This window comes from Silurus aristotelis, assembly GCF_946808225.1.
Source record: "Silurus aristotelis genome assembly, chromosome: 1".
NCBI classification, from domain to species: Eukaryota; Metazoa; Chordata; class Actinopteri; order Siluriformes; family Siluridae; genus Silurus; species Silurus aristotelis.
In genome coordinates this window covers 28,740,170-28,755,582 of record NC_139574.1, presented here as the reverse complement: position 1 = coordinate 28,755,582, position 15,413 = coordinate 28,740,170, and the positions used below count along the sequence as shown (strand labels likewise).

At 37.3% G+C, this 15,413-nt stretch overlaps 1 protein-coding gene and 1 long non-coding RNA gene across 2 annotated transcripts; one reads left to right on the top strand and one right to left on the bottom strand.

The window, feature by feature from the left end:
* Positions 1 to 1,059: 1,059 nt before the first annotated feature.
* Positions 1,060 to 15,413, bottom strand: LOC310730324 (uncharacterized protein; the record flags this gene model as incomplete). Its single annotated transcript, XM_083549199.1, has 7 exons — positions 15,323 to 15,413; positions 7,349 to 7,476; positions 4,418 to 4,546; positions 4,300 to 4,324; positions 2,590 to 2,622; positions 1,763 to 1,865; positions 1,060 to 1,147 (listed from the first exon to the last, which is right to left on the bottom strand). The coding sequence occupies exons 1-7, from the start codon at positions 15,327 to 15,329 to the stop codon at positions 1,060 to 1,062; spliced, it is 513 nt and encodes a 170-aa protein (XP_083405325.1). The 5' UTR covers positions 15,330 to 15,413.
* On the top strand, positions 7,996 to 12,759 carry LOC310738055. The gene is made up of 3 exons (XR_014536977.1): positions 7,996 to 9,632; positions 10,319 to 12,213; positions 12,426 to 12,759. It is a non-coding gene; the product is annotated as an uncharacterized lncRNA (long non-coding RNA).

Genomic DNA, 15,413 nt, shown 5'->3' with positions numbered 1-15,413 from the left:
TATTTTGTAAATGTATGATGTGATTTAATGTACTTCATCTTCATTTATTCATAATTATCACAACACTAATACACCATTCATATCATAAGTCACTGTGAATCCTTCACGAGTGACTGAATTTTTTCAGTTTTATTTGTAAGAGACAAATAAAATTCTCATTTTTATTAGCCTTAGAATCACCTTTTCACAAGGTTTCCAAATCTCACAATCACAAATGATATAGTGAGATGAATCATCAATAAAAATAATTCTTTCTAGGGTGTTTTAAGAAATGGTCATGAGAACCTAAGCTAATAGTGGAAAATAGTGGGTTAAAATTGTGGGTTAAAATAGATAAATAATGAAATGAAAGTAATATACAGTAATCCCCGTTTATTGCGGCGGTTACTTTCCAAAACCTCCCTAAAAATGCGTTAAACGGACGCCACTCAAAAAATGCTATATAATGTATACTCTACTGTATTAACATTTTAGTTAATATTAGATTTAATTATTATATTTTTTATAAATACATTTTATTATTTCAACATTAAACTCCATAAAAAAAATTCTCTATAAGTTTTTGGTTTATCGTGCTATGGGTTAGGGTTAATTGTGGGAGACCGGGAAAACTGTTATTCCGCTATAAACCGGTGGCGAGAGATTCAAACCACATTAAAGCGGGGGATTACTGTTTATATAATGTGTGTGTGTGTGTGTGTGTGTGTGTGTGTGTGTGTGTGTGTGTGTGTGTGTGTGTGTGTGTGTGTGTAATATGACATATATAAAATGTTTAAAATGATATATAAATAATATATATATATATATATATATATATATATATATATATATATATATATATATATATACACACATTTAATAAATATACTTATTAATGATAATAATATATATTATATAATATATAGTATAAATATACCATAATATATCATATATTTTATGTTTACTTGCTACACGCAAGTAGACGCTACATACACGTATATATTACTGTTTATAGTCTATTATAATTAGATCATAATAATATTGTATTATATGCAAAAGCTTTAGATTCACTCTAATTGTTTACTGATCATTTAGAGCTTCTTGGTCCTGGCCTTGCTCCTTTACAGGATGCATTTGAATAGTGGCTTCAATGTCACGGTGAGATCTCCTGAAACACAGAGAGAAGCAGATACTGTTTATTTACTAATAAATGCAATTCATATTTTAAAATGTTTGTACCGATTTGCTAAAACACCCTACACCAAATACTCTGTGACAAAACCAACTGTGGAATTAATCACTGTTTGGGCAAAACATTATACCTTAAGTTCAGGTAGTCAGACTCATGCAAATATCTTATTTATTCTTTTTTCTTTTTTTTTTTGCAAAACTTTAAATATATTGTGTAAACACATTTTACACTGTGATCAAACCACAAATCTAAGACAGTGTCCACTGTGACCAAGGGACCAAAAACACAGTTTTATTTTACAAACACAGATACAATTGCTAGCCATAACATAATTCCTTTAACCATGCACAGGTTCTTTAAAGTTCCATAGAAAATTGTTAGAAAATGGGTGAAGATTTGAAGGCAGTTGAAATTAAATAAAGTAAAGTCTACAAAACTTGACTAGGGCACTTTATTATCTATAATCAACTATTTAGGTTTGTGTGTGTGTGTGTGTGTGTGTGTGTGTGTGTGTGTGTGTGTGTGTGTGTGTGTGTGTGTGTGTGTGTGTGTGTGTGTGTGTGAGAGAGAGAGAGAGAGAGAGAGAGATACCTTTGATACTTTTTATAAATGAAGTAAATGGCAATAAAAATGAGGAAGAGGAGGGCAATGGGCAGGACAATGGGGAGAACAGTGGGAAGTGGGTTTGTGCCACCTAAGAAAGACAGACAGAGTGAGAGAGAGGGTGAGACAGACAGACAGACAGACAGACAGACAGACAGACAGACAGACAGACAGACAAAAAAAAAAGTAAAGCAGAAATGACTATTTGAACTGCACATGGACATTCACATAACTACTGTTGTTTGATACCAAATATGGACAAATACGTTTTTACACTAATCATGTTCTGGTAAATTAAAAATGCTTTTTTATTGTATTATATTCAGATTCATGTTTAATTGTGTGATCTTATGAACCTCAACAAAGGCAAATTAATTGCTTCGATCTATCTGTCACAAAGAGATAATGAGACTTGAGACTATTTACAAAAGCCTTAATAATTTTCTCCCACAGTGGGAGTTTTAAAATAATATATTCATATCAAGTATAAAATAAAAAAACAGCCAGTAATTTTTTATTCTTCAATTTAAAAAATGCCATTGCCTGTAATACATATTCATTTCAAACAAAACCACAAAGTCATCAGTCAGAGGAGTAATGAGTCAAGTGTGAGTCATGTTTACATGCTTAAACTGGAGAAACTCTGCAAAAAACTTCAAGATGAACTTGCAGAACTGCAAAGCTGCAAACTACAACCGTCAAAGAAAATCATTATTATGTGTTATCATCAGTGGTCTCCTGTTAATGCTGATGACCTACTATCGAATTAGTGAACACGGAAAATGAAAAATAAAATAGTAAAAGTGTAAATATACCTGGTTCGGTAACTGGTTCCGGTTTACACAGTTCTGTGGGGAAAACATCGGCTTTATTTTATTTTTTAAAACTAGTCAGTGATGTGAAAGACTGATAAAGTCATATAGAACATGATTACTTCAAGTTATTGCAGCTAAAGCTGGTTCCACAAGCTATTGAATCATAAGGTGTAAATGGTTTTTCCAATTTGGTTTTATTTTTATAAAATGTATATTGTCATGGTGTAATATATTATGCATTGTTGTTTTACATTTAAGGTTTAATTTATTTAATTTTAAAAACTGCTCCTTTTTACCGTGTCCTGCTATGTAAAATCATTACATTCAAAGAGGGTGTACTTTCTTTTTCACACAACTGTCTGTAAAGAAAGGCCAGGCAGACACAAGTGCGTAAAAGGTTTAGTTGGAAGATATATAAAACGTATAATGAGTACTGTAACAGAGTATATACAATACAGACCAAAAGTTTGGACACACCTTCTCATTCAAAGAGTTTTCTTTATTTCCATGACTATGAAAATTGTAGAGTCACACTGAAGGCATCAAGGGCTATTTGACCAAGAAGGAGAGTGATGGGGTGCTGCTCCAGATGACCTGGCCTCCACAGTCACCGGACCTGAACCCAATCGAGATGGTTTAGGGGTGAGCTGGACCGCAGAGTGAAGGCAAAAGGGCCTACAAGTGCCAAGCATCTCTCGGGGAACTACTTCAAGACTGTTGGAAGACCATTTCAGGTGACTACCTCTTGAAGCTCATCAAGAGAATGCCAAGAGTGTGCAAAGCAGTAATCAAAGCAAAAGGTGGCTACTTTGAAGAACCTAGAATATGACATTTTTCAGTTGTTTCACACTTTTTTGTTATGTATATAATTCCATATATAATTCCACATGTGTTAATTCATAGTTTTGATGCCTTCAGTGTGAATCTACAATTTTCATAGTCATGAAAATAAAGAAAACTCTTTGAATGAGAAGGTGTGTCCAAACTTTTGGTCTGATCTCTCTCTCTCTCTCTCTCTCTCTCTCTCTCTCTCTCTCTCTCTCTCTCTCTCTCTCTCTCTCTCTCTCTATATATATATATATATATATATATATATATATATATATATATATATATATATATAAAAACAACAATTCAAACAATTCAAAACCTGATACGAGTGCAAAAACATAGCTCCTCACCTGCACGTGATTAGGTGGATTTGTAAGTAAAATAGACACAACAGCACTGCCTGTAATCTTTAATTTTTGTGTGTGTTTGGCAATTTTTGGGTCAACTGTTTTAATCACTTCTCATTTTCTGTAGCCTTCTGCCACACTTTATTAAATGAATTCAACAAAATGGAAGAAACCATTTATAACCTTACACTCATTTTTTACACTGTAGACTGCCAATACCTGATGATATCACCATGTCATACAAGCCTCACAATTTCCAGTCTGAGAGTTGAATACAGGGCTGATCTATGCCCATGCATGAAATAAAAATATAAAAAAAACGTTGACAAAATATTTAGCTTACATAAAAATAAATCTAAGTCGTTCTTCAAAGCTTTGCACTCATCTTTAAAATGACAAACATGGTTTTGAAATTAATTCTAAAGGAATGAGCTAGATCTGGCTATTAATGTTGAAGGTAAACATGCTACAACATAAAGCATGATGTTTAATACATGTTTCATGAAGGTGATTATAAATGATCTTGACGTACCTATACACTTAATCTCCCTGGATACCTGTTTAAATAACAGCAGAGTAAAAGTGTTTAATAGTTTGCATTGTCTGCATGGTATAATATAATTAAAGTGAGTGTGAGCTGAGGAACACACCCCATTCTTTGGACTCTCCAACTTGCAGACGACACCAGGATAATTTTGCTTCAGGATGTATCCTTTCTCTGTCTTAGACAAAATGTAGCGTTTGTCTATTTCCCCATCTTCACTTGCTATAACATCACCCTACACATATCCACAGCCACACACATAAACAAAGTGAACATTTCGAAAGAAGCCATAAATATGCATTTAGAAATTTAACAAAAATTCTACAGTTTTCTCAGTTTTTTTTTCTTTTGGCAATATAGAGTTACAGGAAGTTAGTCTGAAGTTGATGATGTCACTTTAAAGCTGAGTCACCTGAGTAACCCTTGAATGTGTGTAACCTTGTAGTGTGAGTAATTTCTGAGGTAATTGGCTATTATCATGGCAAGTCTACTGCTAAAAATACTTCCTTGATGACCCTGGTTTCATCGTTGACTTTAACTATATCATCACAGGCCTCCCAAGACCCATCTGAGCCAAGGGGCCTCCCAAGACCAGTCTGACCATGAGTTGGCCACCCAAGACCAGGCTGAGCATGAAGACTAGGTCACAGCTACCCCTCACGACCTGACTACGCCAGGACGTGGTGGTGCAGGAACCATAACACTGAGAGACCTGGTTAAAGGCACTCTGGGAGGGACTTATAGGGATGGTTATTCTTATAGGGGTGGTTATTCCAGAGATTCCCCCAATTTGCATGATGTGCATGCCCACGCATAACAAAAGCCGCCATGCAGTGTGTATGGGCGCTTGCTATTTAGACTTTTTCACTTCAGTGTTTTGTTTTGGTCACATGTTTTGTGTGTGTGTGTGTGTGTGTGTGTGTGTGTGTGTGTGTGTGTGTGTGTGATGTATGCATGTTATTTTGCTTAACCACTGCCTGGATTACCTTTTCGTTTTTTTCCATACTGTTTTTGGATTGTCTGCCTGTTTATTAAATAAAAGTTCCTACCCAGCACTTGCATCTGCTCTCATTAGTGTGCATGCTTTTAGCACACAAACAGTAACATAACATTAACATAGGAAGAAAACGCACCGTGAGTGTGTAAGCATTGAGGAGCATGAGCTGTATCCTTTAGCATTACACATACAGTGGGTACGGAAAGTATTCAGACCCCCTTAAATTTTTCACTCTTTGTTATATTGCAGCCATTTGCTAAAATCATTTAAGTTCATTCTTCTTCCTCATGAATGTACACACAGCACCCCATACTGACAGAAAAACACAGAATTGTTGACATTGTTGCAGATTTATTAAAAAAGAAAAACTGAAATATCACATGGTCCTAAGTATTCAGACCCTTTGCTGTGACACTCATATATTTAACTCAGGTGCTTTCCATTTCTTCTGATCATCCTTGAGATGGTTCTACACCTTCATTTGAGTCCAGCTGTGTTTGATTATACTGATTGGACTTGATTAGGAAAGCCACACACCTGTCTATATAAGACCTTCCAGATCACAATGCATGTCAAACAAATGAGAATCATGAGGTCAAAGGAACTGCCTGAAAAGCTCAGAGACAGAATTGTGGCAAGGCACAGATCTGGCCAAGGTTACAAAAAGACTTAAGGTTCCTAAGAGCACAGTGGCCTCCATAATCCTCAAATGGAAGACGTTTGGGACGACCAGAACCCTTCCTAGAGCTGGCCGTCCGGCCAAACTGAGCTATCGGGGGAGAAGAGCCTTGGTGAGAGAGGTAAAGAAGAACCCAAAGATCACTGTGGCTGAGCTCCAGAGATGCAGTCAGGAGGTGGGAGAAAGTTTTAGAAAGTCAACCATCACTGCAGCCCTCCACCAGTCGGGGCTTTATGGCAGAGTGGCCCGACGGAAGCCTCTCCTCAGTGTAAGACACATGAAAGCCCGCATGGAGTTTGCTAAAAAACACCTGAAGGACTCCAAGATGGGAAGAAATAATATTCTCTGGTCTGATGAGACCAAAATAGAACTTTTTGGCCTTAATTCTAAGCGGTATGTGTGGAGAAAACCAGGCACTGCTCATCACCTGTCCAATACAGTCCCAACAGTGAAGCATGGTGGTGGCAGCATCATGCTGTGGGGGTGTTTTTCAGCTGCAGGGAGAGGACGACTGGTTGCAATCAAGGGAAAGATGAATGCGGCCAAGTACAGGGATATCCTGGACAAAAACCTTCTCCAGAGTGCTCTGGACCTCAGACTGGGCCGAAGGTTTACCTTCCAACAAGACAATGACCCTAAGCACACAGCTAAAATAACGAAGGAGTGGCTTCACAACAACTGAATGCGTGACTGTTCTTGAATGGCCCAGCCAGAGCCCCGACTTAAACCCAATTGAGCATCTCTGAAAAGACCTAAAAATGGCTGTCCACCAATGTTTACCATCCAACCTGACAGAACTGGAGAGGACCTGCAAGGAGGAATGGCAGAGGATCCCCAAATCCAGGTGTGAAAGACTTGTTGCATCTTTCCCAAAAAGTCTACTGGCTGTATTAGATCAAAAGGGGGCTTCTACTAAATACTGAGCAAAGGGTCTGAATACTTAGGACCATGTGATATTTCAGTTTTTCTTTTTTAATAAATCTGCAACAATGTCAACAATTCTGTGTTTTTCTGTCAGTATGGGGTGCTATGTGTACATTCATGAGGAAGAAGAATGAACCTAAATGATTTTAGCAAATGGCTGCAATATAAGAAAGAGTGAAAAATTTAAGGGGGTCTGAATACTTTCCGTACCCACTGTAGCTGACTAAGAAAATTCCACTGTGCAAACAGTATTCATGACTCGTATGACTACATCACAGAGACGTAAGGGAGTTGCCGGGTAAAACAATGTTTCAGGAAATAATGAGCAAAGGATTTTGTAAAAAAAAAAAAAAAAAAAAAAAAAAAAAAAAAAGTCTTTTCCTCAGTTTTGTGGATAAATAAATGACGTGAATATTATACTGCAAAGGCTCACATACGTTTTTAGTCCAGCTGCTGATCCAGTCTTCGGGAAAAGTGTCATTCAGAATGTAGGACGCAGAGCCGTTACGCAGTGTCTCTGTACAGCACGTATACTCCTGAGACCGGGCCATCATCAAAAACACACCTACAGAAAGGAACATTTACTGTAGGATTAGTGTGTCATTCAAGAGCTAAAATAGGTAACATAACACACAATACATGACACGTTACAACATATAGCTACTTTCAAATAAAAGATATAAACTTGTAACCTAATCTGAGTGTTTTATGCTTCAGAAGTATATGACAAACATTACAGGCCATATAAATATAAACAGGCCATATAAACATAAATCATGTAATATGTAATTGTTTACCTCTATACATTATCACTGCATACAAAATAATGTATTTATTTAGGAATATATTTTAAGCTACCATGTGAAAAACTGTTTGAAAAGTAGTGAAGTGTTTGGTTGGCATCAGTTTTTTTTGTGGTGGTTGGTAAAATGGAGATGATGTAGCCATTACGGTTGCACAAGCCGGAGCACTCTTAGTGCCGGTCCCAAGCCCGGATAAATGGGGAGGGTTGCGTTAGGAAGGGCATCCAGAGTAAAACATGTGCCAAATCAAATATGCAGATCACGAAAGAGAAATTCATACCGGATCGGTCGAGGCCCGGGTTAACAACGACCGCCACAAATATCATTAGCCAACAGGGTACTGGTGGAAATTGAGCTACTGTTGGCCGAAGGAGGAGAAGGAGAGGAGGAAGACATCTACAGAGACGCCAGGGAAAGGAAAAGTGGAGGGGAGTGGAGGTTCGGGTTGGCACTTTAAATGTTGGTACTATGACTGGTAAAGGGAGAGAGGTAGCTGATATTATGGAAAGGAGAAATGTTGTGTGTTCAGGAGACCAAGGGAAAAGGGTGTGAGGCCAGGAACATTGGAGGTGGGTTTAAACTGTTATAGCATGGTGTAGATGGAAAGATAAACGGTGTAGGTGTGATTCTAAGGGAAGAGTTTAGTAAGTGTTTAGTGGAGGTTCAGAGAGTTTCTGATAGATTGATGATCGTGAAACTGGAAGTTGAAGGGGCGATGATAAATGTCATCAGTGCTTATGCTCCACAAGTGGGTTGTGAGATGGAGGAGAAAGAAAAATTCTGGAGTGAGCTAGATGAAGTGGTAGAAGGTGTACCTAGGGACTATTATGTTTGCGGATGATATTGTTATTTGTGGTGAGAGTAGGGAGCAGGTTGAGAAGAGCCTAGAGAGGTGGAGTTATGTGCTGGAGAGAAGAGGAATGAAAGTCAGTAGGAGTAAGACAGAGTACATGTGTGTGAATGAGAGGGAGGGCAGTGGAGTGGTGCGGTTGCAGGGAGAAGAGGTGAAGAAGGTGGAGGAGTTCAGGTACCTGGGGTCAAAAGTGCAAAGTAATGGAGAGTGTGTTAGAGAAGTGAAGAAAAGCATGCAGGCAGGGTGTGGGTGGAGAAGAGTGGCAAGAAAGATCTGTGAGAGTGAAAAGAAAAGTTTATAGGACTGTGGTGAGACCTGCGATGTTGTATGATATAGAGACAGTGGCATTGAGTAAAAGACAGAAGGTGGAGCTGGAGGTAGCAGAGCTGAAGATGTTGAGGTTTACGTTGGGAGTGACGAGGATAGACAGGTTTAGAAATGAGTTTATTAGAGGGACAGCACATGTAGGACGTTTTGGAGACAAGGTGAGGAGGCGAGATTGAGATGGTTTTGACATGTTCAGAAGAATGACATGGGGTATATTGGTAGAAGAATGCTGAGGATGGAGCCACCAGTTAGGAGGAAAAGAGGAAGACCAAGGAGGCGGTTTGTGGATGGGGTGAAGGAAGATATGCAGGGTTGAAAAAACAGATGTAGAGGACAGAGGGGTATGGAGACGGATGATCCGCTGTGGCGAACCCTAATGGGAAAAACTGAATGAAGAAGTGCATTGCATAACTGTGGAATACAATATAGCGATAGATTAGTGCCAAAACTAAAAAAATAAATCTGTAAACTATGTGTAATTTGTTACATATAGGTAATTTGGGTGAAAGAATGCTGAGTTCTTTTGTATACTGAATGGAGACACAGTGGAGAAATAATAGACCCTATGCTAATGTAAATTAGCTAAATGTATTTCACCAAAAGCCACAAAAGATGTAAATGCAATTCAGCATTTTTCTGTGGGTGTACATAACATTAGCATGACATAATATGGGAGTTCCAACCAGATTCTTAACACAGAAAGAATTTACAGGAGATTTAAGCTTTAAAGCAATAATAGTAACTTAAAAACTTTCTTTTCGGCTTCTCCCGTTAGGGGTCGCCACAGCGGATCCTCCGCACGTTTGATTTGGCACATGTTTTACGCTGGATGCCCTTCCTAACGCAACCCTCCCCAATTTATCCGGGCTTGGGACCGGCACTAAGAGTGGCTGGGGATGGTTCCCTGACCGGGAATCGAACCCGGGTCGCAGCGGTGGGAGCGCTGCATCTTAACCACTAGACCACCAGGGGACTAAAACTTTCTTTTCGGCTTCTCCCGTTAGGGGTCGCCACAGCGGATCCTCCGCACGTTTGATTTGGCACGTTTTACGCTGGATGCCCTTCCTAACGCAACCCTCCCCAATTATCCGGGCTTGGGACCGGCACTAAGAGTGGCTGGGGATGGTTCCCTGACCGGGAATCGAACCCGGGTCGCAGCGGTGGGAGCGCTGCATCTTAACCACTAGACCACCAGGGGACTAAAACTTTCTTTTCGGCTTCTCCCGTTAGGGGTCGCCACAGCGGATCCTCCGCACGTTTGATTTGGCACATGTTTTACGCTGGATGCCCTTCCTAACGCAACCCTCCCCAATTTATCCGGGCTTGGGACCGGCACTAAGAGTGGCTGGGGATGGTTCCCTGACCGGGAATCGAACCCGGGTCGCAGCGGTGAGAGCGCTGCATCTTAACCACTAGACCACCAGTAATATATAATAAAATAATTGTTGCATTAAATAGTTTATAGAAATAATATACATAATCTTGTAATCTGGAACTAAAGCAAAGCCTTAAAACAACAAACCAACAACAACACAATCAAAACAAAATCACGTCCAATAAAGAATTAAGCTTTTCTCGATTAACAGGCTAAAACCTCAAATGACAGTTAGAAAAACAAATCCTAAAAATCATTAAAATCATATCAAAATGAAAACCAAATTTACATACTGTTTGAGCATTACATGCAGTCAGGAAAAACTTCAGAGTCTAACCTGGAGAAGAATGTAGAATGTGTTTTCGCAGAGGTAAAAGTGAATGTAAAATATATTTGGCTTCATGCTAATGGGAGGGGAAAAAAGTAGTAGGAGGAGCAGTTGACTTAATCCTAGACAAGCAAGTGAAAAAAAAGGGGAAAAGGAAAAACACTGTTTGCTAAAAACTAAAGGAATGCAAAGAAATATGAATAAAATGAAAGAGATAAAAAACAGTATGAAGAATACTATAAACAGATGCTAAGTGTGCATTATGATATCTCTGTCACTATCTCTGTGTGTGAGATATGAGGATTGCTGACTAAATCGCTGAGGATTTTTCTCAAATCAAAATGAATTTATTACTCAGAAACAGTTTTAAATATATAACTCTGGCCCAAAAAATATTATGTTCTGTTTATCCTATGAATGAGTCTTCAGTGTTAGAATTAAAATAGTTATGTTAATTTAATATTTCGTTTTAGTCTTTCCTGGATGTTGTCTCTCAATCAAAGATAACTGTCGCTTTGTGCTCTGTTTCACAACTTCTCATGTTAGCGTGTGGAATCTTTGTGTGCTAGATTGTGGATGTGAGTGATACATGTATATGTGTAGCCTGTTATTGACATTAGTTGAATTAGTTTTTGTCTTTTCTAATTTTGTCTTTGGGAAAACATAACAAAGAAGGCTGTTTGACAGATTATAACACACACACACACACACACACACACACACACACACACACACAGGCACACGCACACAGTGGAATTTCCCCTGCTGATATCTGACTGAAGCTGTAAAAGCACACACCCTATTAAAAAGTAAACACATTATCATATTCTCCACATGGAAATGGAAGTAAATCCTGTTTGGTGAAAATCATTAAAAGCTTCTCATCCAACATTCAGATCCATAAATACTTAAAGAACTTGTTTGTAGCTATTGAAGCTGTCCTTGAACTGTGTATTTAAAATAATGATTGTGTTGGAGCTGAAATAATAATGTTAAAGTTCAGACCTTCAGCTTTCAATTGAGTGAGGTAGAAATTAAAGCACTTTTTCAGTGTAGCCCAACATGGTTTTGACAATTTGTGTTTAAAAAAATACATATATCTTATACATAGAGCTATATCAAATATATCTCTTGTGAAGATATAAGCATCTAGAATATATAATAAATTACATTTTGTACAATACTTAAATGATATATGCAAAAATGTAATATACAAACATTAAAAACAAGCATTTGAACGTAGTAAAGCCGCAATAAATCAGCTTTAAAAACAGAAAAAGTTTACTGTTGTAGTAGACAAACGCTATAAAAAAGATAATGGAACAGTAGAAATGCAGCAAGCTGACAGGATTGATTAAAAAAAGTAAGAAAAATATGCATTGGTGTACAAATGCAGGAGAATTTGCTGAAAACCACAACAGTGACAAAAAATTTTATCGTTTACTGCTGCTGTTATTTGCTGCTTTTAAATTTAGTGATTGTTCGCACCGGTTTAACTGAATCCATAGCTATGTCGAGAGCGAGCTGATTGGCCTGATGCTGATGCTTCACTACATTTCAAAGAAACATATCTTACTTTTTACTTTTTTATTTATTAGCAGATAAAAATGTAACTCGTCAAACATGCAGTGAGCCACCAATCAGTGCAGAGCACATGCTCTGTTTTAAAATTGTTTTAATTGGCAGTGGTGGATTTAGGCATCAGCGACATGGGGAAAACCACAACAGTGACTAAAAATGTGATCGTTATTTGATGCTTTTAGATTTAGTGATTGTTAGCACCAGCTTAACTGTAGCAGGTGCCCTTGTCCAAAGTGACGTACAAAAGTGCTACAAATTGCAGTTGTTCCTATTAAAGTGGACATGGCTGTTAATGCAATCATATTTTTCAACTCAGAACAAAAAAAACTTGTCAGTACTTAAGTATAAATGTAAAACAGGGAAGCAGTAGCTAAGTTCAAATCTCAATAACACCAAGCTGCCACTGCTGGGCCCATAACCTGCATCTGCTCAGTTGTAAGTCGCTCTGATTATGGGCATCTGCCAAATTTTATAAATGTTCATTTAAAATGTAAATGTCTTTCAGGAGGCAGAGTAACTCTATATGGACAAAAATATTGGGACACCTGACTTTTCCAGCCAAAATCTAATTGAAGAACCCGTTGAAGTTACTAAACGTGAAAGAAGCACAAAGAGTTTTCATGAAAAGAAGCAATAACAAAAAATGTATTTTTACAATAAAAGGGATTTTTGGAGTTTGTGATTGCACACAAACACACACTGCGTGTACGCATGGATACGCAGTGTGTGTTTGTGTGCAATCACACACTGCGTATACGCATGGATATCTTACGTACATCGATCAAACTTCCGCAACATGATGACCTCATTCAGGGACTCAAAATGACAAGCAGCAGCTTCTAATTTGCCGTTAATACCAAGGTATATGAAGATAAAAAAATACGCAAATCACTCACAGAATCCTTTGTCCTGAAGCTTATCGTTAGTATTGTCATTAGTAATCGTTAGTATTGACCCAATTATGTACCAGTCCAAAATAATACCCGTTTTAAATACACATTCCTTGTTGTGACATCATTAATTAAACTTTTAGAGTAGTTTATTTTGGGTTGATTAGTGTTCGAAAGTAAGAGTGTGTAAAAAGCCTGCTTGTTCCTTTAAAGAATCATAAAGAGTAAACAAACACAGCAATTTTTTTTTATTTTGTATCCTGAGTAATCAGGACTGTTGATTAATTTTCTTTAACAGCAGTTTATACAGCAGAGCAGTAGTGCTCGTTCTGATACGTTATCATTTCTATAGTCTATAGAAATATAGATTCTATAGTGTAGGTTCTATAGTTTCTAGCTATTTAAAAAACACAGGTGGAACGCTTTCGTAGCACGCAAGCCTAGACAGGACTTTGGGGATCATCTTTAATAAAAGGATAATTGGTGTATTATCATGCTAGTTATGGTGATAGAATTGTTGTTTGTATAATAAAGGGATGTATTAATAAGCTTGAGACCAACATCATCAAAATAATTGAAAGACGAGTTGCCAGATTTGAACCTGATGCCAAACTGGATACCACAGTTGATACCAAGAAGATGGAGGAAGAGGAGTTCACCTCATTATCGGTTAACAACAATAAAAACAATAAAACGTGTCATAATTAATGATGTATTTACTTAAACCTAACAGACTGAATTCACTAATGTTGTTGTTACATTTGTAATTTACTGCATGTGGGCATAGTATGGCCGGAGGGACAATTGTGATGTGAATTGTATTATATGATAATTCGTTCTTTGCTTTAACTATTCCAAAAGAATGTACTGAAAAAACAATGATGTAAGATTAACAAAATAAGGGGGAATTTCCACCTTGTTTAATTTGTCTAGGAACTTTTAGACTTCTTTTCTTGTTTTGTGGCTTTCAAGTAAAGTAATTTTCTACATGGAAACTTGTTCCTGAGATTTCTTTAATGTTTTTAATACAACATTTCACAGAAGCGTGTACTGCAGGGGAGACATTCAAACTATTTCAGTGAAAATGAGTGCTGTCATTATAGCTGCAATCTTGCCTTGAGGCAATAAATACCTAGAGGGCAAGATCTGCTTGAGCAAATCTTAAATTTTCTTAAATCACTGATAATTAACTGATTTAAAAAAATTATCATTGAAGTGTTGAACTCGTGTGAGCACTTTGCAACAGACAAAAAAAAATGATAAAGAGGTTTTACAAGGCAAGCTGTGTTTTGTTTTACAAGAAATCCCACACCACTAAATGGCAATAAAAATTGTATTCACGCATCAACTCTCATAGCACAGGGAGTAACCTGATCAGGACCAGCATAGAAAGCATAACAGACACAAAAACTCACACGAGTAGACTCGGAGGTTTATTACCGAGTAATTTTTGGAAATAGAAAAAATATTGAATTACTAATGCCAGTGTAATAAAGTCTCTCTCTCTCGCTCTCTCTCACACACACACACATACACCCGGATGCACACTTCAAATGCTTTGTTGAACAATATTTCACAGCATTTGCTGCTGTTCTGGTGTGTAAATGAAAGTAATTAGAGCTAAATTACAGTAATATAAAGCTGTTTATTCAACAATTCAACTATAAACCCATTGATTAACATTCAAAACAGCATAAGCGGTGAGACACAAAATGGCAGCATAATAGCTGACAGAAGCAAACACACACACACACACACACACACACACACACACAACCACCACAGCATATACTGATCTGATCACAACACGATCTAAGTGTTAAAGAAAATAATGATTACTTACAGACTAGAAGGAAACGCATTATCAAATAATTGGAGTACATGAAGGATGAAGAAGAAAGATAGGTAATACGAAAGGTAATACGCAGCTATCGAATCGGCGTCTACTGAGCTACTGTTAAAAACGAAACCAAAAGTACATACCATACATTAACAAATAATATGTATGGTGGCCAAGAAGTGCAAAACACAATAACAAATCCGAAAACAAAATAACCAATGCTTAAACAAAATAACTAATCTGAAAACAAAAAATTTGTTTTTTGAAAAACAAAAAGCAAAAAAAAAAAAAGAACAAATTAACAAATCCAAAAACAAAAGAACAAATCCAAAAACACATTAACACATTCGAAAACACAACAACAATTCACACTAATAGGAAAGGGTATGTATAGTTTGTGAATGGAACACTTACCGACCATTTAACGAGACACCGGTCATTCAAGATATACAGGAAGTATGAAATCTTATAACTTTGATTCTTGTACACATGGGCGTAAATCCCG